We start from the raw sequence: 26,683 nt of genomic DNA, 5'->3' as shown, positions 1-26,683 counted from the left end.
CTCCCACAGTGAACGCGGCAGCGAGTCGGGGGGTGATAGCCTACCAGCCCAAGAATCCAGCCTTCCCGGCCCTGGGAACGCCTTCTACTAGAGCAGAGATGATTTGTAGGCTTTTGCAGCTGCTCCCCAGTCAGCTGGTATAGCTGCCCGGAGTGTGATGTTAAGAAGGATTCTGAAGCTGAGTCTGGGCTCAGCCATTAAAGCGGACCGTGCCTTGAGTGAAACCAGATGACCGACCGACTTCGTGTCTGCAGGGAAAAGAGGGGCAACCAAAAGCACATGGGCCCTCTCTGTGCCATTTTTCTCCTCTACTAAAAATCCCTGCGAGTCTGCAAAGTGTTAAAAGAGAAATAATACTGTGAAGAAAAACCGAAAACAAAAATCAAAGGCCGGTAAAATGGAAAACATGCCTGTCATCAGCCTAAATTTGCGCAGCATGCACATCATACGCACTTAGGGAGTCAGCGCCCCGAGGCAGGGCCCCCTGGTGGTCAGACACACCTTCAGTGTGTCAGGTGAGCGTAGAGACGCGCCCGACAGCCCCTGTCTGCCAGCAGAGATGGACACAGGCACCCCATAATACGAAACTCTGTCCCACGTAAGCAGACAGCAGCCGTGCCCGCACCCACACGTCTGTCCCACCGGGGGTCTACTAAATTACTGCCTCGGCAAAGAGATCAGCTCCCAGCCTTTGTCCTGACTTTCCTCCCCAGGCAGTACATGGGACCCCCCAGTGCTCACAACGCCCTGTCCCACTCCGGGGGTCCCCTCCAGACCATGGATAAGCATGTTACGATAAACCAGAGGGTTTGCCCCTGGAATCATTGTCTCCTGGGGCCAAGTGTCCCAAACTCCTCCAATGATAAGAATCATCTGAGGGACTTGTTGAGACTAAAAATTCCTGGGCCTACTGGCCCGGCATCTCCAGGGAGGAATCTCCCAAGAGGCTGTATGTGCCACAAGGTGGTTGGTTCTTATTACCAGGGAAGCTCGGAAAACTCTCAAGGGGTCAAGTGGATGGGCTCCGGAGGTTTGAGAACTCTTGTATTCAGATCCAAGTGTCATTTTTCCTGGAGTGTCCACACTTTTAATCTCAAAGGGGTCCGTGAACCAGAAGGACCACTGAGAGACAACACTGAGGGGAAAAACACATATGTGTGCCCTTGACCTGAGGACAGTCCTCCAGGCTGTGGCTCTCATATTGGCCACAGATCCCTGGTGCCTGGAGTGATGCTGGGCTTGTCATAGGTGCCCAGTAAATGGTTGCTGGATGGATGGATGGATGGATGGATGGATGGATGAACGAACAAATGAATGAACACATTTGCCTTGGTGCGCTGGTACGAACCTAGAGGTACACCTGCCCAGGTGGGCAGGAGACAGCAGGTGTGTGGGTAGGAACTAGAAGGCTTCCTGGAGTCAGTGGCCCTGCCCCAACATTCTCCCAGAGGCTTTCCTCAAGTGGTACCCGTCCGGAACACCCCCAGGAAGTCACTTTCTAGAAGCTGTGCATACATTCAGATACTGTGGCCGCCCCCCCCCCCACACACACACACTTCCGGGAGCTGTGCCCGTCGTGTGGCCTGACCATCACCCCCCCCGCCCCCCCTCCCGCCAGGGCGTGAAGGAGTTCAAGTGCGAGGTGTGCGGCCGGGAGTTCACCCTGCAGGCAAACATGAAGCGGCACATGCTGATCCATACCAGCGTCCGGCCCTACCAGTGCCACATCTGCTTTAAGACCTTCGTGCAGAAGCAGACCCTCAAGACCCACATGATTGTACACTCGCCTGTGAAGCCATTCAAATGCAAGGTACCAGGCTGTCAGGGCCCCCAGGCAGGACGTCCCCACGGGTGGCCCCAGGTCGGCATGACTGCAGCTGCTGACACCCGCCCGGAGCCGGCCCGGCCAGTGCAAGCAGGGGAACCCAGTTCGGCGGTGAAAATGCCCGGGCTCGGTGGGGTGCTGTGGGCCGTGGTGTTCAGAGCCTATACGCTGTTGAGGTTGTATTTTTTGGAAGTTGGGGACGGGGTGAAGGTCCCTGCACAGTCAGAGCGGAAAAGCCCAGGCGTGGGACTCAGTGTGGTCGGAGAGCCCAGCCCTGGGTTTTCGGTAAGTCCAGCTCGGGGAGAGTGGAACAGCGACCAGCAAGAGTTGGCTTGGGTCTCTGGCTCTCGGGCCTCTGGGGCCACCTAGGAAAGGACAGAGTGAGTGCTGTCCATAGCGAATGGGATTCGAGCCCCAGCAGGGAGGTGGGAGCGGGCTGAGGGTTCAGGGAGGGCAGGCTCCCCAAGAGCTCCTGATGCCGAGTTGGTGTGTTCCAGGTGTGTGGGAAGTCCTTCAACCGCATGTACAACCTGCTGGGTCACATGCACCTACACGCGGGCAGCAAGCCCTTCAAGTGCCCCTACTGCTCCAGCAAGTTTAACCTCAAGGGCAACCTGAGCCGGCACATGAAGGTCAAGCACGGTGTCATGGACATCGGCCTAGACAGCCAAGGTGGGTGGGCCACGCACCGCGGACGGCGCGGGAGTGGTCCTGTCACGGCACACTCAGGAGCCTCCTGTCCAGTCAGGGCCGGGGGGAGGCTGGCCAGGCCTGAGACCTCACTGGGGTGGGCTCCGGGCTAGGGGGGAGGTACCCTGGAAGGGGGTCCTGGTGCTGACGACGGGGCATTTATGTTCCTCCGAGGACTTCAGCGGGCTCACGTAAACAGTAAGAAATAAAAATCCTAACTAATATTGCCTTTATTAACTCACGTGCTCCCCACAGTGAGGTTGGCTCTGCTAATTATCCCCATCTTACAGATGCAGAAACTGAAGGCCAGAGAAGTTAGGTAACTCAGGGAAGATCACAGCACCTGGGCATGGGGGGGAGGACAGACACTTTTATGACTAAGACAGTGACATTTAAAAGAAATGGTTGGCTGGGAAAGGAAGTAACAAAAGGGAAAAGGGCGGGCTGGAGAGATGAGGGAAGCCGGGTGAGGTCCCGATCCCAACTGTACCATGGGAGGGTCTGTGGACAGCCCGGGGGAGCTCTGAGCTTCCCAGCGGCCAAGGCAAAAAGTGTAATGTAGTCCGTCACACTCTTCACAGTGCTTGCCAAAGACAGTGTAGGCCACGCACTCAGGGGAGGGGCCTCCCCTCTGCGGTTGGTAGCTTATAACATCCCTAAGTGTGAGCGATATCCTGTGCCCTCCACACTCGTCAGTCGTGGAAGACCGTTAGTCTCTCTTGCCTTATTGAGGGGAGGAGGGACTCAAGAGATTCTCCTGGAAGAAAGAGCTGATGGCACCTCAGGAAGGCTCCCTGAACGGTCTGGAGCTAGTTGACTGTCTGGCATGTCTTGTCAGACAAAGTAGCAGAGGGAACAATACGGGTGAGTTGACCTGCCTGCATGACGTTACTCGCTAGCAGTCAATCAGATATTGGGGGATGGCTGCAGGCACCCTGCTTTGGTTTTGCAGCAGCTAACCAGTGAATGGCCTGGGTTTTCTGGCAGAAACGGGTGTCCTCGGTTTTCCGTTCTTGTCAGCAAGGATGCAACCCCATTAGCTGCATAGAGGTGCTCTCTGCAGCCCCTTCCAACTCAAAATGTGGTACGAGAACCAACAGTATCAGGATCATCTGGGATCTTGCTAGAACTGCTGACTCAGCCCTACCCCACACCTCCTGAATCAGAATCTGCACTTCAAAAAAGATCCCAGGGCGATCTGTTTGCACAGTAGAGTTTTAGAGGCATGGGACTAGAGTGGTGGTTTCAAACTTTGGCATGCATTGGAATCACCTGGAAATCTGTTAAAACAAATGGCAGGGCTCCACCCCTGGGGCATCTGAATCTGTAGGTCTGGGGTAGGGTTGCAGAATTTGCATTTCCAGCAAGTTCTCAGGGGATGCCAAAGCTGCTGATCAGGGACCTCACTTTGAGAACCTTTGATCTGGACTCTAAAGGTCTGGTTCTCAAACTTGGCTACGCATCGAAAGCACCTGGGGAATTTTTAAAATGCTGATGCCTGAGTCTCAGCCCCAGAGAGTCAGATGTAATTGATCTGGCATGTGGCCTAGGAGCAGCACTTTAAAGCACTTTAGATCATTCTATGTGCAGTAGGGTTTGACAGCCACAGTCTAGCAGACCCGCCATGTACCTAACCCACCAGGAGGGACCAGAGCAGAACTTGTCCTTTTGGAAACAGCTGTCCCTGCACACCTTGCTCCCAGGGGGGTGGTGAAGGCACACACGCTCTTTCTGTCTGAGGTCAGTAACCAGGGCTGCAGAGGACTGCTTTCTTCCTGACTGCACCAGATGACAGACAGTAAAGGAGTGATTGGTACTTGAATGGCTGGGACCCAAGCCAATCCGCCTCTCGCATATAACCTTGGTCTGAAAAGCTCGGGCTTCACACTTATGCAGGAGGAAGGCAGCGTACATTCTAGATGGAACCATCTAATAAATTTGGGAGGTGGATCAATGTCCTTGTAAAAAATGGTACACTATTAGCTTGTTTTAATGTTCAGTCAGCTGTATCATTTGAAGGTATGGCACGAGGATTTGAGGAAGAAACAGCCTAGTATCTTTAGGATTTGGAACAGCTAACCTTGTTTTATAAAGTCAGAAAGACTCACAGTTTGTCAGATGCTCTGGGCGTGAGTAATAGACCCCCCCCCCCCAACTCGTTAAACAATAATGAAATAGATTCAGAAAGGACTTGAAATCCAGGCCATCTTCAGAGTTGGCTGAGTCAGCCCCTCAACAATGACACCAGGGTGAGGCTCCCTCCGTCTGTTCACAGCGTTAGCTCTGATTTTCCTCATGGTCACAAGATGGCTGCCATTGTTCTTTAGGGCGGTGTGCTGCTCAGGGCTTGTGCACAGCCAGTGGGAGAGTAAGAGCCTCTTCCCTTTGCTCTATAAAAACCAATGAGAATCGTGTGAATTCAAAGAATTCACAAGCAGACCTGTCATGATTCACTGGCCTGAATTCATTCCTGACCCACTCGTTGGCAAGGGGTAGAATTGCCTTTAGACCCCTGGTTCTTACTGGGGGTGAGTTTGCCCCCTGGGGACATTTGGCCAAGTCTAGAGACGTTTTGGATTGTTGTTCCTGGAGTGACGCCGGTAGAGACCAGGGAAACTGCTAGCCATCCTACCGCGCACATCCTACAGCGCCCCCCACAGGAAAGAATTATGGCCCCAAATGTTAGTAGTGCCAAAACCCTGCCTTAGACTTGTCAGGACCACCCCCTTGACTGGGGTCTGTTTCTCCCCAAAACACATCACTTCTCCTAGGTGCACAGGGGCAGAACACACACTGGGGCTCAGCCACAGTCCTTGCCAGCCAGCTTCCCAGGGTCCCCAGATCATCCCCTGGGCTTCCCTCCCTCCCTCCCTCGGATGGAAGGCAGCCCGGGCCTCCTCTGTGGAGCTTTCCACCTGGCTTTTGTTCTGACGCTAAGAACTTTACAGTAAGATTTCAAATTGATAAAATTACGAGAGGCCTCTTGGAGTTTTTGCCTCATGCATCTCTGTTGACCTACCTTGGGTGTTTGTCCTCGAAGAGCAGCAAGGCCTAAGGAGACCACTGGGCAAAGCCGGTCTAAAGCGCTAAGGCTGGTAGGAAGCCAGAGGTTAGAAAGGGCTCCCTCCCGCCCTTTGAGGCAGAACAGCACAGTGGGCCAAAACAACGCACTTGCTGGGCGCCCTTTGGCAAGTGGATTAACTTCTCTGAACTTCCTTTTGACCTCCTGCACGGGGTTGCCGTGAGCATTCATGGGACGGTGTGTGGGCAGTTCCATAGTTCACGTGCTGAGTGGTGCTGCAGAAACATGACGTATAGCAGCAGGCTTTCATGTGGCCAAGGCGGCCAATGCACAACACTGCAGAGGATGCATAGGAGGGCTGACTTTGGAGGGCAAACAAGAGTTCAAGGCCAGGCCTGCACTGCTCCCCCCACCTCCCCCAACACACACAGCTTTAGCGCTCAGGTCTGGTGACCCCTCTGAGAAGCCACAGGAAGGAAGAGAGGCAGCGGAGAATCCTCTGGAAGCAATGACTAGGAAGTCCTCTCTTGAGAAAGGTCCTCTGCTTCCGTCTGGAAGGGACCAGCTCTTCCCAGGAGGCGGCATCCGGGCCTAACTGTGCCCCTCTCTTGCAGACCCCATGATGGAGCTGACCGGCACTGACCCCTCCGAGCTTGACAGCCAGCAGGAGATGGAGGACTTCGAGAACGCCTACGCCTACGCCGGGGTGGACAGCAGCGCCGAGGCCAGCGTCCTCACCGGACAGGCCATGAAGGAGATGGCCTACTACAACGTGCTATAGCGCAAGCTGGGCCGCCCAGCAGGGGCGGGGAGGGCGTGGGACGTGGGGGGAGACCCCGCTGCTGCGGGCTGCACCTGCCGCGGCCCAGAAGCTACTGCCCCACTGTCCCGAGCCCCCCCCCCCGCCCCCACCGAGTCGTTTGCACCACTAGGGACTTTTCGACCAAATGGAGACTGTACTCCTGGCCTCAGCTGTGAACCAGGCACAGGCCCCAGGCATCTGGGGAAGGAAGGAGAGCACAGAAGGCCCAGCTCTGGGTCTCCTTGGCCTGCTGCTGCGGGAGGGTGGGAGAAATGCTGGTGGGGGCCATCTGGGGCCAGGTCACAAGGGCACAGGTCCTCAGGTCTCTCCAGGCCCGGCAGAGGGGTCCTGGCACTGGAGGAAGACATAACTTGAGCCTGGCCTTGTTTCCGCTCTGGACCGACTCCTGCCTCTAAGGGATGTTTGAGCTCCTGTGCCGGTCAGCACTGCCCGCCCACCCCCAGCCCACCCCCTTCCCTGGGCTGGAAAACGCCCAGGCCCCAGAGCCCCCTTCCCCACCCTGTTCATCAACAGCCAGGCAGGGCCCTCTGCCTTCTACCTCCTGGTGCCTCCCGAGCTCTCCGGGAGCCAGGCATGCATGCAGCCCCGGTCCTGGCCTCAGGAAAGCGGGGTGTAGCCCAGCCCCCAGCTAGTGCCCTCTCCAGCCAACCCCCCGAAGGCCCCCACCTTCCAGCAGTTTGAAAGTGGGTGTCCCTAAAGTGGATTTCAACAGATGTCATCCAGTTCTTTGTTGAACGGGTCACCGCACCAGGGTCCCCCGACGTGAGCAGAGCTGGGACGTGCCTTTCGCTGGGCACACGCTAAGACAGCCGGAAGCCCCTCGAGTGAGGGGCAGGGGACCGAGAGGGGCTGTCCTCAGAGGAGGCCAAGGACCACCTGGGGGGTGGCTGGAGTGTTGTATTATTAACAAGTATCCATGTTGAGGAAGTGGACAGCCAAGAGTCAACAGGTTCCCGTGAAGAGCAACATAGTTAAAAAGAAAATGAAGACCATAGAGAAAAAAAAATTTTTTTGAGCAAAAGGGGTATTTTGAAGGTAATTTATTTTTTTTTTCTTTCCAATTCTGTGTCGCCTATTCTTTTCTGATGGAGATCATTTTCTTTTTCCAAACGGAAGCTCCCTCGTGTGCTGTGCGTGCTTCATGCCTCCCCAACCTCGAGCGGCTGGCCGGGTAGGGCTCAGGCCTGGCCCAGGCGCGGAGGGGCCGGGGCGGGGGGCGGGGGGCGGAGCCGGGCAGGCCCGGGGGGACCCCTGCACCGCCCCTGTGGCCCGTGACTCGCGCAGCGCCACCCACTGCAGGGCCCGCAGCGGCTTGATTCCGCTCAGCCCGCGGCTCGCTGCCTGGCTCGCCTGCTCTCCCGGCCTCTGTCCCCACGCCCCCTCCCGCCCCGGGACCCCAAGACAGGCCCGGGGCACGAAAGGGCACATTCAGGAACGCTAGGGCACCCAGACTCCTGCCCACTCGCCTCCTGAGGCCTCGGTGGGGAGGGGCAGGCAGGGCTGTCCCCAAAGGCGCGAAGGAGGTGAAGCCACCAACTTCAGCCCAGAAACCAGGAAAGGAGGGGTAACAGACGGGGTGGGGGGTGGGGGGGAACCAGCTGGAAATGCAGCCGCCCCCAGAGCTGTATCCTTAGTGAAGGACCAAGCCAGGCTACAGGGTGGCTGTGATCAGGACTGAGGGGAGGACAGGGTGGCCTCGGGATCAGGCAGCCAGGTACCCCTTCCTTCTCTGCTAAAGCTCACTCACGCTAAGAGGCAGCAGACCAGAGGGCTGGGGGCTCACAGGAGCCTTTCCCCTCCAGAACCCCGAGGCGCCCCCCCCGGCCCCCCAGGTGCCCGCCATGATGACCCTCAGGTGGCAGTGACCCCGTCACTGTAGAAGACATTTTCTCCTGCTGAGCAGAAGCCTCACCCCCTGCAAACTACCTCTTCCCACAATGTCTTTCTCCCCTGGTACCAAAAAGAACCCTGTACCTCCTCCTCCTCTTCCTTCCTGCCAGTGCAGTGGCCTTGGTCGTGGAAACCCAAGGGAGAAGGGCTGGCCCCCAGGGTGGGGCTCTCCTTTCCTCCCCCAGCCCCGCCATCAGCGCCGGCCCTCTGCGAGGTTCGATACTTGAACGCCCCCCTGCCCTGTGCCTTGGACCCGGGCAAAGCTAAGAGAAGGAAACAGCACAACTCACACATTTGAGCTGGGGGTGGTCTCCGCAAGGCTCCTGTCCTCACCCCTCCCCCGACCTTTCAAGAGAGGCGCGCACGCGGCCTCTTGGGTGACTTGGAAACTCCTGGACAAATTCCATCCTAACTTATTTTGACGTGTATACAAACCAACTGTTTAGAAATTCCACTTGTGCAAAGCCCTACTGTGTTTTTATGTTCCCGTTTAAAAGAGAAGTTTACTTAGCAATAATTATAAATAAATGAATATTCTTTAGCGAGGTGACTGTGAGTGCTTCTTCCCCTGGTTCTTGACGACTTGGTCCTCACCGTCCCCGGCAAGGGACTCCCAACGAGGCTTCCCAACCCCGCGGGGGCGTCACTCTCCAAGGAGGGGAAGAAACCCAGACCATCCTTTGCATGGGAATGGCCACCTGCAGGGCCAGGCACCTGCGGGGAGCTGCTCCGAGCCCCCCAAGAGGGAAGGGCTCCAGCCCAGGCCCCAGAATTCCCACCAACTGCAGAGAAAAACCGTTTCCCCTGCTGACCCACCAACAGGGCACCAGGACAGAAGCCAGCTCACGATGCCACACTGCCCTTCAGAGGCTGCCAGCCCTTAAGAAGGGGCCGGAAACCTTGAGCTTCGCCCCGGGAGTTGGGCCTAAGCAGAAGCAACACACCAGCTTTTCTTCCTACCGCCCTGGGAGTTCAGCGTGATGAGCGCAGGGAGTAAGTTGTCCCTCGGCCAGATGGAGGCCACCAGAGTGAGCGGTGGCCACAGCCCATCTCCAAGCTCCCGAGGTCCCAACTGTCCAGTCTCAGGAGCCATGAGAGTCCCCCCCCGAAACTGGGTTGCCGAGTATTTACTGTATCACATGAAGATGGTGCAGCTCTTCCCCTGGACATGTAAACACCAAAAGTAGAATGTAATCCCTGCGTAAAAGACAGCCCTTTCAACTGGATCTATTTAGCTTTAAAGCAACTTTGTAATCTTCCTTTTTTGCCAAAGAACAGTGAAGATGAACCCAAGTCTGGGTCCCAGTCCCAGCCCCAGCCCCAGTCCCAGTCCCAGCCCCAAGCCCCCAGCCCCAGGCAGCCATGGACAGGACAGAGGGGCAGCTGCTGTGTGGGATCCACTCTGAAGACCCAGAAAAGGGCAGAGAGAGAGGTCTGGAGATGTTGAGAAGGTTAGAACCAACAAAGCAAAAAACGAGAATCTATGAGAAGTGGTAGCAACCCTGAAACGGACAGGAGGATATAGGACCGGGGTTGTGCTCGGTAATCTCAGGGGGCCCACAGGCCCGCACGCCGGGAGTCCCGGGGCCCGTCGGGCGGCTCCCGTGCAGTTCGGACGCTCCCAGTGCTGCCCACTCCCCTCCCCTCACGGTGGGCCCTGACTGCTGGCGGCCGGGGACCCAGGCCTGCGGCGGCCCAGTCTGTCCCGGGGAGAATCCGCCGGTCCTTGAGGCCCTCTCTCTGGGGCCCTGGCTGCGCGGCCTCCTTCCCTGGGGCACAAACACAGCAGACGGTTTTGTGAAGAACTTTTTAGTAGCTAAATACGGCACAATGTGTTCCAAGGGCAATATAAATTACAGTATGCAAAACACACTGACCGGCTGAGGTAAAACGCGCTGTTCCTGCCTCACGTCACCATGAGGGGAAACACAGAGACTTTTAAAAACATCTCGCTCGTATAAAAAACGTCCCCTAGAAAGGCCTGAGAAGGGGCTCCCCCGCGGCCCGCGGCTTGCTCGGCCCGGCCCGCCCACCACAGCCGCCGGGCCGCGCTGCCGCCCCCACTACTGGCCCAGGGCCTTGTCCAGGTTGTTCTTGATGGTGTCCAGGAAGTCCGACGTGTTCAGGAAGTGCTCGTTCAGCTTCACACTGCCGAGGGAACAGGGCTCGCGTGAGGAGCGCCTCCAGCCGGGCCCTTCCAGGGCAGAGCCCGAGCTCGGGCCCCCCCGAGGGGCTGCCCCCCGACCCCCAGGCCGCGCACCCAGGCTACCGGTCACAGGCTGCCGGGAGCCCACGGCCAAGTTCAGCAGGAACTCGTAGGGAAGGGGATGGCAAGGCCCTGAGTGGCCAGCCCGCTGGCCCCGGGAACGGGGACCAACGCACTGGGCCTCAGCGCTGTGGACCTGTCCCACCTCAGGCCCTTGGCAGCGAAGCGGATCCCAGAGGGGCCCCTAAGGAGCCTCTGGCTTCTTCCCACCCGGCCCCGAGGTCCGCGAAGGCCAGCCCCGCCCTCTGCCCCAGGCCACGCACTTGCTGAGGCCATGGATGCAGCCCGCCAGGTCCTTGGTCATGGCTCCGCTCTCCACAGTCTGGACACACACTTTCTCCAGGGTCTGCGCAAACCTGCAGGCGGCGGGCAGAGTGAGGGCCCAGCTCACAGAGCCCAGCACCTGCCCTGGGCCAGCTCAGGCCCCCCGCCCTCTCGGCTCACCTGATGAGGTCCTGGTTCCCGTCCAGCTTCCCCCGGTGCTCCAGGCCACGTGTCCAGGCAAAGATGCTGGCAATGGGGTTCGTGCTGGTGGGCCGGCCCTGCGGGGCAGGGGGCACAGCGGCATTAGGAGCCGAAGCAGCTGACAAGAGGGCCACCTGGACGCAGCTGCCCACCCCTAGACTGACAAGCCAGACCCACCCTCCCAGTCTTCCGCGCCAGTGTGTTCTAAGCCCCTGGGGTAGATGGGCACGCGACCACAGTCCCTACCACTCACCTTCTGGTGCTCCCGATAATGGCGGGTGACCGTTCCATGAGCAGCCTCAGCCTCGATGGTCTTCCCATCCGGGCAGACCAGCACAGACGTCATCAGGCCAAGGGAGCCAAAGCCTGAAGAGGGGGAAGACTCTCCTTTCAGTGCCAACACCACCCCTCACCCACCTGCCGTCCTGCTCGTGAGCTGCCTCTCAGCTCACAAGCTCCGACTGTGCCTGGGAGGACAGCCACCGTTTCCGGCTTGTCTACCCTTGTCCTGGGTCTCCAGAGCCCAGCACAGGGCAGGGGGCATTCAAAGGTGGCATTCGTCAGCCTGTGAACATATATCTGGGTAGCCACCTAGGCGTTCCAAAAAAGTGAAAAACTTCTATAAGAAAACTACTTGTCTAACGGGCACCTGGGTGGCTCGGCTGGTTAAGTGTCTGCCTTTGGCTCAGATCACAATCCCGGGATCCTGGGATCGAGCCCAGTGTCAGGCTCTCTGCTCAGTGGGAAGCCTGCTTCTCCCTCTCCCTCTACTCATCTCCTCTCCCCCTACCCCGCTTGTACTCTCTCACTTTCTCTCAAATAAATAAATAAAATCTTAAAAAAAAGAAAAGAAAGAAAATTAGTTGTCTAAGACTGTCTGCAGCTGGGGCAGGGGGAGGGGGTCTCTTCTCCATGTTTACCAGACCCTCACGCTCACCAATTCCTTATTACTTAAGGGTAACTTTCATGCCTTTCTCTGGTCTGCTATGGCTTTTCATCTTTCCATCCTAGATGGGAATGGTTCTAGTGAGAGGATCACCACTGCACCTACTGAAATAGAGCCAAAGGTTTTTATAAAACATCAGGACCCTAGGTCTTTTCCTCACAACCTGGGGTGGACTTCATTTTCCTCCGTATCAGGAGCTAGACTTCACCCCATCTCGTGGAACATTGTTTCTCCTCCCTCTCCGTACTTCACATGTTGTCTCCTCTCACCGCCTTTCCTGCTCTCGTTCCCAGCACAAATGGGCGAGTTCTCACAGCTACCTCTCTAATGGCCTCGTCCATGCTCCTGCCGCAATCCAATTTGTCTCACGGGACACTCTAGGGCGTGGGGCTTTGCCACCTTCCCCAATATTCTCCTACATCCAACAGATTTACTGTGCAAAATGAATTCTCTGTTGTTCAAAAAGCACCCAGTTGTGCTCAATCCCATTTTCTTCCTGGAGCCAAACCTGGAGCCACAGTCACTTGGCCCACAGGCAGGAACAACCTCAAAGCTGACACACCTAGCCCTTTAGAACTTGAATTCCTGGGGCGCCTGGGTGGCTCAGTCGTTAAGCGTCTGCCTTCGGCTCAAGTCATGATCTCGGGGTCCTGGGATCAAGCCCCGCATCGGGCTCCCTGCTCCATGGGAAGCCTGCTTCTCCCTCTCCCACTCCCCCTGCTTGTGTTCCCTCTTTCGCTGTGTCTCTCTGTCAAATAAATAAAATCTTTACCAAAAAAAAAAAACTTAAAAAAAAAAAAGAACTTGAATTCCTATGTTCTCCTTTCTCTGTAACAGTAGCCTTAGTAATACACCCGTCCAAACCTAATTTGGGAAGCCTTCCTCACTCAGATGCCAGAGACCTCCTGCCCCCTGCTGTCCACGGGGAACCCTGCAATGAGTCAGCAGGCCACACTAGAGAAGTTTTCTATGAAAAGGGTCTGAAAAATCCCCCAGCCAGAAAAGACCAACAACCCAGCCCCCGGAGAACGGTGCTCCCAGCGTACCCTGCGCCAGGATATCCGACTGCACATCTCCGTCGTAGTTCTTGCAGGCCCACACGAAGCCGCCGGAAGACTTGAGGACCTGAGCCACCATGTCGTCAATGAGCCGGTGCTCGTACCAGATCTTATTCTTGTCAAAGTCGGTCTTATAGTGCCTGGAAGCACAAGGGCCTGTTGTGGGGAGAGGGCGGGAGGCTGACAGGTTGCGGATCTCCCCCCAAGCTCAGGGCTGAGTCAAATGCACTGGGACAGTGACCACCCTGTAGGCTGGGGGCTGGGGGGACAGGCAAGGAAGGCTGTGAAATCCTGAGGGAGCGATAAAGGGAGAGGCTGTTACTTCTCAAAGATCTCCTGGAAGATGTCCTTGAAGCGCCCGTCGTAGGCTTTCAGGATGGTGTTCTTGGTGCTCATGTACAGCGGCCACTTCTTCTGGATGGCATACTGGAAGCAGCTGTGCGCAAAACCCGAGATGGACTGCAGGGAGAGAGAGGTCCCTGGTGTGGGCCCCAGGTACGGCATCCCTTCCCTCCATACCACCCGCCCTGACAGTCTGGGTGAACCCAGCCACCCTGGAGGGAGCAGCTGCTCTTTCTACTGGCCCAGTAGCCCCCTCCCAACTTCTGGGAGGAAGCAGCCCCTCAGTTTTGCCTTGGACAACTACCCTCCCCTCCCCAATTCTTAGACCATATGGCTGGGGTGGGGCTGATTCCCCCGGCCCACCCAGCAGTCTCTAGAGTGGACCCCAAGTCCCGGCTTATCGTCTCCGAGCCCCTCTGTGATTGGCTCAGAGGTGGTCATGTGACCCAGGCCTGCGCTTTTGCCGGAACCCTGTTGACAAAAAGGCTCTTTTCTGATAGGATAACCAAGCTGGCAGGGGACAAGCCTGGGGCTCCTGGTGGCCACTTCCTCACGGCCAGAGAATGAGGCCAACCACAGAACAAATGAAAGCCAAGAGTTGGGAAAGGGGGAAAAAAATGCCTATCCAGTTTGCTTAAGCTAAGCATCCTGACAACTAACGTGCCCCGAAAGGTGTGTCGGGAGAAGACACACAGGAAGTCGGGGTGTCAGAGGAACACAGGAAGTCGGGGTGTAGGAGAAGGAACTCAGGAAGTTGGGGTGTCAGAGAAGGAGCACAGGAATTCGGGGTGTCAGAGAAGGAGCACAGGAAGTCGGGGTGTCGGAGAAGGAACTCAGGAAGTTGGGGTGTCGGAGGAGCACAGGAATTCGGGGTGCGGAGGAGCACAGGAATTCAGGGTGTCGGAGAAGGAGCACAGGAAGTCGGGGTGTCAGAGAAGGAGCACAGGAAGTCGGGGTGTCAGAGAAGGAGCACAGGAATTCAGGGTGTCGGAGAAGGAGCACAGGAAGTCGGGGTGTCGGAGAAGACGCACAGGAAGTCGGGGTGTCGGAGAAGACACACAGGAAGTCGGGGTGTCGGAGAAGGAGCACAGGAAGTCGGGGTGTCGGAGAAGACACACAGGTAGTCGGGGTGTCGGAGAAGACACACAGGTAGTCGGGGTGTCAGAGAAGGAGCACAGGAAGTCGGGGTGTCGGAGAAGACACACAGAAAGTCGGGGTGTCGGAGGAGCACAGGAAGTCGGGGTGTCGGAGAAGGAGCACAGGAAGTCGGGGTGTCGGAGGAGCACAGGAAGTCGGGGTGTCGGAGAAGGAGCACAGCAGGAGCATCTGGCTAAGCAGGAGTCCGCCCGCCCCACTGCACCCCAGGCACACGGCGGGTCCCCCTGAACGCATCCCGATGCATTTGCCCCCAGGCCGCTGTCGCGGGGGCGTCAGAATCGGCAGTCCACAGCGGCCCGAGCGGGGGGCCAGGCTCGGGGAGCCGCGCGCCGGGGCCTCACCTCGTCCGTATTGTACATGCCCATCCCCACGCCGCCGGCGGGGAAGTTGAACACCTCCCACTCCTTGGCGCCACTGCCGTCCTTCGGGGAGAAGACGATCTTGAACGTGCCGGCCCGGTCCACCACAAAGTCCGTGGCCTTGTACTACGGAGACAAGAGCGCGGCTCAGGCCAGGGGGTCCGGGTGAGGGTCCCAGGCCAGTGCAAGCAGCTCCCTCCGGGGCCAACCTGGTCGCCGTGGGCGTGCCTGCCAATGGTGATGGGCTTGGTCCAGCCGGGGACCAGGCGGGGGATGTTTTTGCAGATGATGGGTTCCCGGAAGACGGTCCCCCCGAGGATGTTTCGGATGGTCCCGTTGGGACTCTTCCACATCTTCTTCAGCTTGAACTCTGTGAGGACAGAGACGAAGTGGCCCGGCTGCAGCCCCCACCTTCCAACCAAAATTTGAACCCTAGGCAAGAACGCGCGGCCAGACGGGGGCCCTGGAAATCATCCTGGGGAATGTCTAGAATATGAATGTGTGGGCCGTGGGATCAGATTTCTTGGCTTCAGGGTCTAACTCCACCACCTCTAACTGTGAGTTTTATGCAGGTGGCTTAACCCGAGCTATAAAATGAAATGATTGCTAAGGGTCGCGGTGAGGATTAAATAAACTTCTTCCTAAAGCGGCTCCCACATCATGCTCGGCATGCAGCAGACGTGCTGTTCTCGCCGTGGTACTGCCACGAACCACGGGGTCCAGCCCACATTGCTAAGACAGTGACTCCCTACTTCCTTGTCCACAAAATAGGGATGCATAAATCCCGGGGCTCAGGAGAAATAAAAGAAAACCTGCAAAAAGAGCTTAGCACGGAGATGATTCCAGTAGCCTAAGGTCAGGTTGCACCCGAAAGACGGGAGGAGCTCTGGAGCGTTTGGGAAATGGGCCTTGAATGCCTCCTTCCAGCTCCCTCACACTGCAGGACATAGCAAGAGAGAAAGAGCTCCGCGAGCCCCTAAGCCACCCTTTCTCGAATTTTCCAAACCTGGCCCCTTTGTCCACACACTGGTGCCCTATTTCATGGAACCCTCGAAAGTGGTCCCAGAACCAGGGCCCAGCAGCCAGTCCAAGCCTGGTGAGGGCACCTCTCTGAGACAGAGCTGCAGTGCCAAGTGGGTGGTGAGATCCGAGCAATGCTCCCCAGCGCCCTCTGAGGCTCTGAAGGATACGAGCCTGACACAGAGCACTCTGCTGGCCAGAGGTGGCCCCAAGGTCTCTCCGTAAACCTGCCTGCAGAACAGTCCAGGAGCCCAGAGGGGCAGCCTCCCCCAAGAGGCCGTCTTACTGTGCCTGCATGAGCTTCCTCCTCGCTGTTGCCAACGACCCCTACCCTGGCCAGAGCCGCACAGCACAGCACAAACACCACGGGCCTGGGAACAACACCCCGCCCAGCCTCATCTGCAGGCACCCCTGGGGCTCCCGTCTCCCAGGTTCGTGGCCCAGCCCCCACTGCCCCGGCCCACCCACCTCCGCACCCTCACACCTTCCACACGGGCCTCATCAGGGGTGATCGTGGCACACTTGACGGCCACACTGTACTTCTGGGTGGCCAACGCGGAGTCTATGGTGACCTGGTCATTGGTCTGGTCACGGTGTGGGAGCCCCAGGTCGAAGTACTTGAGCTGGACGTCCACGTGGGGTAGGATGAGCTAGAGACAGATGACCGGGGCAAGGCGTCAGCCCAGATGTCTGTGACTCAGGGGCACGTGTGGGCCATGGCACAGGACGCCCAGTCAGGGAAGGCCAGTGGAGGAAGCGGGCAGCACGGCAGAGGGGTGGGATCAGCCATTCCTCCGCGGGGCCAGGCAGAAGCTGTCAGGATGCAGGGCTCTCTGGAAAGAGGCCAGCAGACCAGGCTGCAGCCCCTCAGAGGGCTCAGCCCCTAGCATGGACCGCGATGGCCCACCAACTCAGCTGAACCCCAACCCCAAGTGCATCTAGATTTCTCTGTACGGTGGGTTCCCTTCTCCTCCCCATTCAGAAGTGGCAATTCTCGACCTTCTTGTGGACACACACACAATACAGGGGTCTTCACATGGACAAGTTCTCCAGGCAGATCCAGACCACAGCGACTTTGGGGAAGCCAAGGAGCCACGCTGGGAGCCCTCCGCCATGACGGCTCGATGGCTGGGACGTATCGCTGTCCGACGACACACCACAGCCACGACTCCAGATAACGTCCCTGAACCGCCCAGGAAAGGTGTGCACGCTGCCCGGCACACCAGCCCTGCTCTTTCCACTCCCTGGAGAACTCACATCGGACTGTGGGGCATCAAGACGGACCCGATACAGGATGGGCCGTGAATGTGCACCCATTCTGGAAAACATGTGGGCTTTGGCACCAGCATGAGACAGACAGCTGAGGCCGGGCCCCTGCCTGATGTCGTGAAAACTATGTGTGGACATGACAGAAAGGTGGATGGCAGGACAGAAAAAGGCTGTTGCTGCCCACCAGGGTGGCGGGTGAGCCCTGGGACCGGACACGGGGCCCAGGAGGCTGTGCGGAGAGCCGCCCGCTTTGGGAGGAACTACCTTCTCCTTGATGAACTGCCAGATGATCCGGGTCATCTCATCGCCGTCCATCTCCACCACCGGCTTCGCCACCTTGATCCTCTTGTCGGCATCTGGAACCGGGCACACAGAGCGCATCACACCTCTGGGGAGGTTCGTGGGGGAGCCCCTCTCCTCCCCGGCCGGACCTGCCCTTCACCAAGGAGGGAGCCCTGTCAGCCAGGGCCCAGCTCCCCATGTTCCGTCCCCCTCAGCAGGAGCAGCTCCCCGGCCACCTGGGGGGCCTGGATCCCCCACTGAGGACGGCCACCTAGGACTGGCCAGAAGGATGCCAGCCTGGCCGGTCAGACCCTCTCCCCTGGAATCTGAAGGCAGAAGAGACCGACACAGGTTACACTGCTTGAAGACAACACATCTACCAGGAGTCACACCTTTCTCAATGGAAAGCGTGGCTTAGGGCATCTGGACTAGAACTCAGAACCCTCAATACGAGCTGGCTCAGGGTAGCCAGTCCCGCCAGAGAAGCATCTAAGGTCCAGGGAGATGGATGAGGACAAGAGGAGCTGGGGGAGGCTCTCCAAGCAAAGTCTGACTCATGAGAAAAACCAACAGTCTGGGAAGTGAATTCCAAAGAAAACTCAGGAAAACGGCCTACCGCATTAAATCAGTGCAGGCTACCTGGAGGGAGCTTGTTGAGCCTCAGCCTGGAGCAGACAGAGGAGGTACCCACGCGCTAGCATGTTCCTCTACGCACAGCCGGGAGGAGACTGCGACTGCAGAGTCGCGCAAGCAGATCTGTGCGACACCTACAGCCGGGCCTCCATCACCAGAAAGTTCACTCGCTGCTGGAACGCAGGCAGGAGGACAGCTGAGAGTGGGGCTCTGTCCCCAGCAGAGCCTCCTCAGCCTCACTCAGGGCCCATGGACTCTTACGTTACGCACAATCCTTATAGATGGAGTGCTGGGTCTTTCACCTCACCAGAGATTAGACAGCAAGTCCGAACAGGGGACCAAGATGCTCACTTAAAAACACCAATGGTCAGAAGAAGTGACCACCGCTAGGTGGACAGCAAGGGACAGAAGTCTGTAAAAAGCAGGCCAAGACTAAAAAAGCATGACCACCTACGCACATGTAAAACAGAAGTGGCCAAAACCCCACAACCCCAAACATATCACTGTCCGACAACACACACCACCACCATGATTCATGCTGACTTCCCCAGCCCGCTGAGAAAAAGGTGAATTATGTGCAGCAAAATGACTCACTTTCCAAAGATGTGCACAGATCTTTTTTAATCTAAAAATAATCTCCCAAGGATATGCAAACAGATTTTTTTTTTTAACCTAAAAAGAATTTGAGAGATTATTTAGGAAGAAAAATGAGACCCAGGGAGTGTGGCTTGTGTCAGAAGTCAGGATAGATCCCAGGTCTCCGGTTCAAGCGCAGCCTCTGGACACCCTCATGGGTCACATGCAGAGAAGCAGAAAGCAAACAGACTCCAAACATTCCATTCCCTACAGAACAAGGTGCACCCAGCTCTACCACCCTTTTCAGGATTCGAAGGGGCCTTTGGACCCAAGTTACAAAATTCCTTTACCTTACCTGGTTGAAAGCTTGAGTATAAAGGGCTTTAGGACCTGCAGAAATTCTACTGGGCTGTTGCAGAGCTAGCTTAGTTTTTAAGAGCATCTCTTAAGCGTTAATGTCATGAGAGCTAATCAAGATTTTTTTTTTTTAACTGTACTGAATCTGCCATAATCATAATCCCTAAGGAGAATTCATTTGGGGCCAGTCCTGAAGGTTTCAGCTTCACCTGGGCTCCACTCAGGTTTTGGGTTTCACACACAGCAACCTGTGGGCTGTGGACACACCTCCTACATGCAGAACTCAATGTCAAGATCACAGCGGGCAGCCCTCCCTGCTCTGCCTGCAGGCGTCAAACCCTCAGAGGACACAGGGCCCACTTACTTACAACCAGGTGCTAAGCACCTCTTCCTGCAACAGAAAAACATAACAGTGCCTGGCCTCAAGGAGTGAGTATGTGAGGGGAAACCTACAGATGGAGAGAGAGGGCAAGCAGGGCTATTAACAGAGTCAGGAGTGGGGCGCCTGGGTGGCTCAGTCGGTTAAGTGTCTGCCTTTGGTTCAGGTCATGATCCCAGGGTCCTGGGATCAAGTCCCGCATCAGGCTCCCTGCCACTCCCCCTGCTTGTGCTCTCACTCTCTTGCTGTCAAATAAATAAATAAAATCTTAAATTAAAAAAAAAAAGTCAGCAGCCATGGGAGCCATAGCAGCAGAGACTTGGGGCGCCTGGCTGGCTCCATCAGGAGAGCATGCAACTCCTGATCTCAAGGTTGTGAGTTCAAGCCCCACACTGGGCATGGAGCCTACTTTAAAAAATAAAATAAAAATTACCAACAATGACAAAATTACAAACTCACAAAAAAACGACCCTGCTCAGACAGGGTTTTTAAAAAATAATATATTGATTGGTGACCAAGGTTTTAAAATCAGGTGATTTCAACAACAATAACAACCAATTAATAAGTGGGCAAAGGACTTGAACAGATATTTCTTCAAAAATGATATATAAATGGCCAAGAAGCCTATGAAAAGTCACCCCATAGCACTAATCATTAGGGAAATGCAAATGAAAATCACCATGAGATACCACCTCACACCCATGAGGATAGCTACTATCAAAAACAAACAAACTAACAACCCCGCCCCCCAACAGAAAACAACAGGTGTTGGTGAGGATGTGGACAAACTGGAACCCTGTGTACCGCTGGTAAGAATGTAAAACGTTGCAGCCACTATGGAAAACAGTGTGATGGTTCCTCAAAAAATTAAAGATAGAAAAAAAATTAAAGATAGAATTGCCATATTGTCCAGGGGCACCCAGGTGGCTCAGTCGGTTAAGCACCCAACTCTTGATTTCCACTCAGGTCATGATCTCAGGGTTGTGAGATGGGAGTGGGGGGTGGAGGGTGAGGGGTGCTCAGGCTCTGCTCTGGGCATGGAGCCTGCTTGGGATTCTCTCTCTCCCTTTCCCTCTGCCCCTCCCCCCTTAAAAAAAAAAGGAGAATTGCCACATGGTCCAGCAATCCCACTTCTAGATATATATCCGAAATAATTAAAAGCAGGGTCTCAAGGAGGTATTTGTACACTCATGTCCATAGCAGAATTATTGACAATAGCCAAGAGGTGGAAGCAAGTCAAGTGTCTATCAAGGAACGAATGGATGAACAAAATGTGGTATGAGCCTTCGAGAGAAGAGGACTCTGGAAACTAATTCAGGAAGGTTAAGAGAAACGTCCCTCCAAAGGTTAAACAATGTTCCTAATTCCAAGTTTCTCCCAAGACTGGGCTCCCCACCACTCAAATGTGAATGGACTTGCTTGGAAGCTAAAAAAAAAGGAAGTGCCGCCATGGTTAGTGACAGCGATGGATCTGGACCTACCTCAATAGCTTTTGCTGCTCAAGTTCTTTTGTTTCAAATTCCACAAAGCCAGTTTCCCCTTGGACGGCCAGTGGACTTACAATGTGGTATTCTTACCCGGACAGCATTACCCCATCCCAAACACTTTCAGTACGGCTGTGATTAACATTTCTGGGAGGTAACTCTTATAATAAATTAGAAGCAATAATAAATATGCAAGGAATTCATAACCATAATGCCTAAGCTTTTCATAATTCCTGTACCTTACCCAGAACGTCAGTAAATTTTAAATGGACTTTTTTTTTTTCCAAAGATTCTATTAATCTATCTGACAGATAGAGAGACAGTGAGAGAGGGAACAGGGGGAGTGGGAGAGGGAGAAGCAGGCTTCCCACTGAGCAGGGAGCCCGATGCAGGTCTCGATCCCAGGACCGACCCTGGGGTCATGACCTGAGCGGAAGGCAGACGTCCAGCGACTGAGCCACCCAGGCGCCCCCAAATGGACTATTTTTTAAATGGGTATATAGAGAGTGGAATATTCAGCCCTAAAAATTAAGAAAATGCTGACACAAGCTATAACAGGGATAAACCTGGAGGACTTATGAGGACTGAAACAGGCTAGGCACAAGAAGAAAACTACGGTCTGATTTTATTTACAGGTGATACCTAGGGTAGTCAAATTCATAAAAAACAAAGTGGAAGGGGGGGTTGCCAGGAGCTGGGGGAGGAGGGGGTGGGGCACTGTTGTTTAATGGGTACAGAGTTTCAGTTTTGCAAGATGATAAAGCTCTGGGGATTGGTTTTACAACAATGTGAAAGTATTAACACTACTGAACTGCACTCTTAAAAATGGTTAAGATGGAAATTTTTATTGTGTGGCTTTTACCACAATACAAAATAAGAAATAAGATTTTTTTTTTTTAGTTTTTAAAAATTTGAACCGGGGCGGGGAAGAACAACCCAGGAGATTTTACATAAAAATACAGTCTCTCTTTTTTTTTTTAAAGATTTTATTTATTTATTTGAGAGAGAGAGAGAGAGAGAGAGGGAACAAGCAGGGGGAGTGGCAGAGGGAGAAGGCAAGGGAGAGGGAGAAGCAGGCTCCCCACTGGGCAGGGAGCCGGACACTGGGATCGATCCCGGAACTCTGGGATCATGACCTGAGCCGAAGGCAGATGCTCAACCCACTGAGCCACCCAGGCGCCCCTCCAGTCTCTTCTTGAAGCATGAGTTGCTTCCCCCACACTGAGCTGGTGCTCACGCACACCTTCTCCTTGATTCCAGGCCTATTATGTACCCTCCAGAGGACCCCCCAAAGACATCAGAGTTGGCGACCTGGTGTGTGGTTCGGCCAATATGGTAAAGACACCGCCGTCGTGTGCCCCTCTCTGGGTGACAAATGATGACAAGCAATCTGAAATCCAAGGAACAGTACATGGGCCTCCCTGACAGCTTCCAAGGGCCAGCCACCATGAAATCTTCAGAAGCCATGTTGCACATGTCCTCTTGGTCACAGTGTGGGATGGAATTATACCAGTCACAGGCGACCCAACAGGCCAATTCTCCTCCTCATCTGGACTGCTAGCACCCAACACCAAGTAAGGATATCAAAACTCGTCCCCAGTTTCGAGATCGGCCTGCTGTTCCAAACTCAAGGCTGAAGGTCTCTCCCAAGACAGCCTCCCCCCAAGAGTAAGCGCTTTGCCACTTTCCCACCCTGGCCACGGGTCAGCAGAGAAGCTGATGGCCCAGCAGAATGTCAGGGGAAGCCCCCAATTCCTGGGAGCTCAAGAAGGCAGGGCAGCGATCTGGAAGAGGCTCTAGCGTTTTCCTTGGTGTCATCCTCCACTCCACTCCCTCACACCCACATCTGCACCATCAAAAAATCCTATTGGCTCTTCCTTCAAAATACATCAGAATCCAGTCCCTTCTCACCACTCCCAGTGCTACCACCCAGGTGCCCGTCGCCATTTCTCTCTCTCTTTCTTTTTCCCCACCATCTCTTGCCAGATTAGGGCTACAAGCCTACCAAGACCCTGAAACCAGAGTGCTACTGTTAAGATGTAAATCAGGCCATACTCTTCTCAAAACCTGCAAAGCTTCCCCTTTCACGCAGAGTAAAGGTCGAAGTCCTCAAAAATGCAAGGCCCCCAGAGGCCTGACCTAATCTGTCACTGCCCCCCCAAGTCTGTGCCAGCCGCAGGCACTCGTCCCTCAAGCAAAGGGACCCCCAGCATGGCCGTGGCACCTGACAACCAAACGGCCTGTGTCCTTCCTTCCCTTAGCGCTTCATTCGAGGTCTTTTCTGGCCACCCCATCCAAACTGCCACGCACACCTGCCTGGCCCCGATCTGTTCCCCTTAGCCAGTGTTCCTTTACTCCATACTAGCCAACTTCAACCTTGTTTTACTGACTGTCCCCGCATTAGAATTTAGGCTCCACGAGGGCAGAAATCTTTGCCTCTTACCCCTGGCTCTGTCCCCAGCACCTTGCCTGAAACACAGGAGAACACAATAGTTGTTGAAGTCACAAGTGAATGTCAAGTCACAGTCAATTTGGTCTATAGTAAGCTGCTGCCCTTCCCTCCCCTCCTGTTGGGATGAAATGTGCTCCCTCCCATCCCCGCCCCCCCACCCCGGGATGCATTGCCACACAGAGACTGGGCGAATTCTCACCAGCAGATTGCACCAGACCATCACAAATGTACACGGGTGGCATCTCTGCCAGGCAATGGGCAACTTGCCCTGGAAAAGCTCACACTTCATACTGTGTTAAAATGTGCAATCCACTGGCATTTTAAACATGCATTTACATTAGTGTAAACTCCAGGGCAGGTCACAGAGCCTAGCTTCCAGTAACCAGAGGGCGGTGTCCAGCACCTCATACCCTGAATGGAACCAGCACAAGAGGCTCCAAGCTCCCATGGAGGATTTGGGGGCTGGGGTAAACCTCTGATGGGGCAGCAGTGGTCTTATCTGATGTGGTTGAAACCAGCTTCAGTGGAGAACACGTTAATAACTCCACCGGTGGGTCTGCAGAACTTTGAACGATCATTAAATAATCTGCCCTGGAATCTAAGAGTTCAGGCAAGTCACCAAGGTCTGAAAAGTTAAGAGGTAGGGTGAGGAAATCAAGAAGTTCCCGGGAGAGGAGTGGAGCTAAGGAAGGCCAGACAAGATCATTCTCCCAGTGAGCGCTTGGGCAGAGGCCACCCTCACTTTCCCAAAGGCCAGCATATCAGAACCACCACCAGCAATCGCTGGAGGCCTAGGAACTGCAAAACTAGAGACATGGGAATTACCGAGCAGCAAAGACACAGGAGTGTTTTAGCCAAAAAAAATATATTCTTTCCTTGTCATCAAGGGGAATGCCAAATATTCTGCCTCCCGCAGCGTTGCCAGGTAACAAACTAGCAGAGGCCACAGTTGTAATCTCTTGTCCAACTCAAATACTACGTATTGGCCCCATTAATAACCCATCTGCTTGGGGAATTCTGGAAGGACCTACGACTGAAAGAACTTTCTTTCTTACCATCAATGCAGAGGAGAAAAGGGGAGACCTGGAGAATGTACCTCTCACTCCATTTTGCTAAAGGAAACTCCGCCATATGGGAAACTCTGTTTTGGGGCCTGTGGGCACTTAGAACCTTGGAGTTGCAGGACTGACCACTTAGAGACAAATCCCATTAGTACAAAAGCAGAAATGCCCCTTTCTTCTTGGCAGGAGACGTGGGGGTGGGGGACCAAGCTCTCCCCCCCTCCTCCCCAATTCTGGCCAGCTGCTCCCACACTCGTTAAAGATTACCTACCCTAACAGTTAAGGCCCGGCTGCCTGGGCCCCACTGCCTCTTTCTCACTGTCCTCACTCACTCTGAGGGGCTGCAGGCCAGGTCAGGAAAGGGGTTTCCGCGGCAACAGGCAAGAGACAGGGCCAAGAGACCTACATTCTCCCTGCCTTTTGTAGCTGGCAATGGAGAGCCTCAGTGCGGGCCAATGCCCACATGCCACAGGGGGCGGGGGAGGGGTTGGTAATGGAGGTTCAGGCTAAATCCTGCTCATTCTGACCCGACTACTGTCTTCTCTCCTAAGCAGGGTGCTAAGGCTACCACAGAAGCAGTGAGGAACTATGCAGGAAAGTGGCATTTTGGTGCGGCTGCCCAGGAGCCCAGTGTCCCAGTCGGGAGAGAGGGCCAGGCCAAGGAGCAGCGCAGGGTGGGCTGGCGAGAAAAGGCAGGTCAGGCCAAGGAGAGGCCCCAGGATGGAGACTTAAGTTAGACCGGGGTGGGGGGGGGGGTAAACAAAAGGTAAAATAAAAAGGACGCTCCTCCAGCTGTCGCGTAAAAGGCTCCAAAAATAGCTGACGCGGGCCTGACAGCGAGGAGGGGTGACAGAGCGCCGGGCGGCAGAGGAAGGGGAAGCGACAGCCTCCTCCCCGCCTTTGTCTGAGCCGGGCCCGCGCCGCGACCATCCCTCTCCCGCGAACACCGGGCCGGCTGCTCCGGCCCCCTCCTCGCTGGCCTGTCCCCCTCCCGGGCCCCCCCCAGCACCCCCTACAGGAATACCTGGGGGCGCGGAGCGGCCCGGAACCCCCGCCCGCGCAGGGCCGCAGGACCTGCCGTGCCAGGGCCACCAGTTGCCACCGTCCTTCAAGTCCCCACCCCTGCGCCTGGCGCGGCCAGAGAGCCTGGGGCCGGGGAGCGCGTCCCCGCGCCCCGGCTCTTTATGTGCCAAGCCCGCCGTCCCCGGCCCCGCGATTGTCCCGACTCGCGCTCCCAGGTCCCCGCCCGGGAGGCCGCCACGTCGCGGTGCCTGGCGCCCGCCCCGCCCGGACCCTGCTCGTGGCACTCACAGTGGCGCCGCGGCTGCTCCTGCAAGTTGGGGCCCGTCGGGGCTGCCGGCGCCCAGGCCGGCGCGCCGGAGCCGGAGACTCTGCAGAGCGAGCGGACGACCCGCAGGTAGCCAGCCATCCCGCCAAGCAGGCGAGCGAACCGAGCGAGGCAGGCGAGATCCCAGCGCCCGTGCTGCTCCGGGCCGCCTGGCTGCGAGCCCCGAGGCCTGCCCGGCGCCCGCGCGCGGGCAGGGGCGGGGCGGGGATGTCGGGGCCGCCACCCGATTGGGCCTCGCCGGAGAGGAGGCGGGGCCGGGGCCTGGCCGGCCTCCTCCGCCCCCCCGCCCCCCCGCGCCAGCCGGACCCCGCCCCAGCGCCCAGAGCGCGCTTCCTTTGGAGCCAAGGGGCTGCTGCTAGAGATCGACAGACCCGCCGGGATGGGCGAGCCGGGGTCTGAGCTGGGGGATTAGGGCAGCTGTTAGCGGGGCTCAACCCCTCTCTCCGGGATGCCCTATTTAAACCTGGGTGTCACTTGCTGACAAATCAGCTTGAACCCCCAAAGTGAGCAAACGCCTGCGCCCTTCGCGTTGGCTGGACTGAAACTCCTTCGCATTAACCAAGTGCGGGTTCCGTGTTCTTGGACTAAGACCACGGGCACGTCGGCTCCTCAAGTTCGCGCTCAGATACTCCCGTCCACACGAGTTGCGTAGACTGATCCGAGTCAAGAGCTGAAATCTCTTCTCCTCTGCTTCTCACCAGGTCAAGCTGCTAATCCTCGAAGTCATTCAGCCTAGCCAGACTCTGTTTTCTCCCGTCCGAAACGGGAATTGTAACAGTAACAGGGCTGCCAGGAGAGGTGGGTGACATAACGCAAGGAAAAGGCTTGGGGCACACCCTCGGCTCAACGGTTGTAGTTGATGCTTATCACGATCCAGACGAGTCCTCATGCAGCCTGCACCGAATGAGTTCAGGATCCACCCTGGCAAACAGTTCCATCTTTGCCTGTTTGCATGCGGAACACAATACTGATTGGTTC

The 26,683-nt window shown here is 56.0% G+C and overlaps 2 protein-coding genes across 6 annotated transcripts in view; one reads left to right on the top strand and one right to left on the bottom strand.

Annotated features, from left to right (window-relative positions):
* The window catches only part of ZNF710 (zinc finger protein 710), a 65,445-nt gene extending 56,654 nt beyond the window's left edge, over nucleotides 1–8,791 (top strand). For all 5 annotated transcript variants that reach the window (XM_036069929.2, XM_036069928.2, XM_078078875.1 and 2 more), the window contains 3 exons: nucleotides 1,619–1,810; nucleotides 2,323–2,497; nucleotides 6,152–8,791. In XM_036069929.2, the coding sequence (XP_035925822.1) occupies nucleotides 1,619–1,810; nucleotides 2,323–2,497; nucleotides 6,152–6,318 (534 nt within the window). In that variant the 3' untranslated portion in view covers nucleotides 6,319–8,791. The remainder of the gene's footprint in view (nucleotides 1–1,618; nucleotides 1,811–2,322; nucleotides 2,498–6,151) is intronic.
* A 1,252-nt stretch (nucleotides 8,792–10,043) lies between these two features.
* IDH2 (isocitrate dehydrogenase (NADP(+)) 2) lies at nucleotides 10,044–25,898 on the bottom strand. Its single transcript, XM_036069931.2, has 11 exons — nucleotides 25,669–25,898; nucleotides 17,398–17,489; nucleotides 16,349–16,514; nucleotides 15,054–15,214; nucleotides 14,827–14,970; nucleotides 13,308–13,444; nucleotides 12,974–13,125; nucleotides 11,235–11,347; nucleotides 10,961–11,058; nucleotides 10,780–10,872; nucleotides 10,044–10,398 (listed from the first exon to the last, which is right to left on the bottom strand). Exons 1-11 carry the CDS (start codon nucleotides 25,784–25,786, stop codon nucleotides 10,314–10,316), a joined length of 1,359 nt encoding a protein of 452 aa, XP_035925824.1. The 5' UTR covers nucleotides 25,787–25,898; the 3' UTR covers nucleotides 10,044–10,313.
* Nucleotides 25,899–26,683: the final 785 nt, after the last annotated feature.

Source organism: Halichoerus grypus, chromosome 8 (assembly GCF_964656455.1).
Source record: "Halichoerus grypus chromosome 8, mHalGry1.hap1.1, whole genome shotgun sequence".
Taxonomy (NCBI): Eukaryota; Metazoa; Chordata; class Mammalia; order Carnivora; family Phocidae; genus Halichoerus; species Halichoerus grypus.
This window is presented reverse-complemented; position numbering and strand designations above follow the sequence as displayed.

Bases quoted from the DNA above. Each gene is read 5' to 3' on its own strand.
- IDH2 (XM_036069931.2), bottom strand. From the start codon at position 25,786: ATGGCTGGCTACCTGCGGGTCGTCCGCTCGCTCTGCAGAGTCTCCGGC. The intron at 14,971-15,053 runs GTTGGCCCCGGA...TTGTCTCCGTAG, and splicing joins GGCACGCCCACGGCGACCAG to TACAAGGCCACGGACTTTGT. The intron at 13,126-13,307 runs GTAACAGCCTCT...TTGTGCTTCCAG, and splicing joins TTCCAGGAGATCTTTGAGAA to GCACTATAAGACCGACTTTG.